Raw genomic sequence first — 1,754 nt, 5'->3', positions numbered from 1 at the left:
GATGAGCTTGGCTTCATTGAAGGCCCCAGGTAGATTCCTGGCCAGGAAAGCTACCGTGAAACAGACGGTAGCCAGGAAGCCCATGTAGCCAAGAGCACAGTAAAACATGGCGACAGATCCTTCATTGCATTGCAGGATGATCTCTCCAGGCTGAGAGTGCAAGTCAAAGTCAGGAAATGGGGGAGAAGTGCCAAGCCAGCTGCTGCAAATGACTATCTGGATAACAGAGCAAGAAAGGATGATGGAGTTGGCCAAGCTCTTCCCCAGCCATTTCTGGAGTTTATTCCCTGGTTTTGTGGCCAAGAAAACCAGCACCACCGTGATCGTTTTTGCCAAGACAGAAGAAATGGCAACTGAGAAGATGATGCTGAAGGTTATCTGTCGGAGAAGGCAGGTGACTCTCCTTGGCTGGCCAATGAAGAGGAAGGAAGTGAAGAAGGAAAGCAGGAGGGAGACCAGGAGGATGTAGGAAAGGTCTCTGTTGTTGGCTTTGATGATTGGAGTGTCTAGGAATTTAATGAAGATTCCCAAGACAAAGGCTGTTGTCAAAGACAGGAACATGGTAATGGAAATTAGGATGACCCCTAGATAGCCTTTATAATTTAGGAAGGTTTTAATCTTAGGAATACAACAATCTTGACTGATATTTGGATGCTGATCTCCTGGACAAGGGGCGCATTTTTCTGAATCTGAAAAAGAGGAAGAGTATTGTCCATCTTAAAGCTGGTTCTTTCACCTTTTATTGAAGCTATGATTTGCATAAAATTAGTAAAAAAGGAATGTTGAAAGATAAACATAAGAATGAAGATGCAGAATGCTGAAATAGATAATGTATTTCCTATGCAGCAAACTGCAGGGTGCACAACCCAAATGGAAGATCAGAATGCTAAGGTCAGATATAAGTGATCAAAACATACCCGATAAAGAAAAATCACCTAGAAGCAAGGAAAATCAAGGAAGTTACTCATATTGTAACAGCTGTAACCAAAAAAATCAGCAGATATGAAGCTTGAATTGCACACTATAAGTCAAATCTCTAATTTCAGTCAAAAGTTTCTACCAATCCATCAATGGAGAGACTGCAGTGAACCAGTCAACACCTGATGAACAAGAATGCAGCTTGGTTAAAGCAAGTGGATATGAATAAAGTGGATAAGTAGGAAGTAGAGGGTGACAAAGTGAATAAGAATAAAAAAAGCTGAAATGAAATAACTTGTAACAACAGCATAAATAGTGAAGAAAAGGACAAAGTTCATTAATTTTTCAGCACTGGGTGAAGATGAGTTGTATGGTTTTTGGTTGAAACATCTGCTGCTTTGCTCTCCACTTATTGCCAAGCAATTTAACAACATCTGGAAAAACCTACCTGATAATGAAAGATCCAGCAAAAGGGGCACCATCAGCCAACTATAGGGCAATTATCTGCTTACCTACAAGTTTCAAATTGTTAACTGATGTGATAGCTGATGCAATCCAACAGCATGTACTGTAATTGAAAACAAGCTCTTTCCTCTTGAGCAGAATAGCAGCTGCCAAAAAGGCCAACACAGTGCTGGGCTGCATTAACAGAGGGATAGAATCAAGATCACGTGAAGTGTTAATACCACTTTACAATGCCTTAGTAAGGCCACACTTGGAATACTGCATCCAGTTTTGGTCACCACGATGTAAAAAAGATGTTGAGACTTTAGAAAGAGTACAGAGAAGAGCAACAAAGATGATTAGGGGACTGGAGGCTAAAGCATATAAGGAAC

At 40.9% G+C, this 1,754-nt stretch overlaps 1 protein-coding gene across 1 annotated transcript in view; it reads right to left on the bottom strand.

Annotated features, from left to right (window-relative positions):
* The window catches only part of LOC114923013 (vomeronasal type-2 receptor 26-like), a gene marked incomplete at its 3' end in the record, with an annotated part of 10,247 nt that continues 8,493 nt past the window's right edge, over positions 1-1,754 (bottom strand). The window contains exon 5 of the mRNA XM_029285364.1: positions 1-689. Coding sequence (XP_029141197.1) covers positions 1-689 — 689 coding nt within the window. The remainder of the gene's footprint in view (positions 690-1,754) is intronic.

The sequence above is a fragment of the Protobothrops mucrosquamatus genome, unplaced genomic scaffold (genome assembly GCF_001527695.2).
Source record: "Protobothrops mucrosquamatus isolate PMUCROS unplaced genomic scaffold, P.Mucros_1.0 scaffold1569, whole genome shotgun sequence".
Taxonomy (NCBI): domain Eukaryota; kingdom Metazoa; phylum Chordata; class Lepidosauria; order Squamata; family Viperidae; genus Protobothrops; species Protobothrops mucrosquamatus.
Note: the sequence above shows the minus strand (reverse complement) of the source record. Positions and strands in the feature narration are given on the sequence as shown.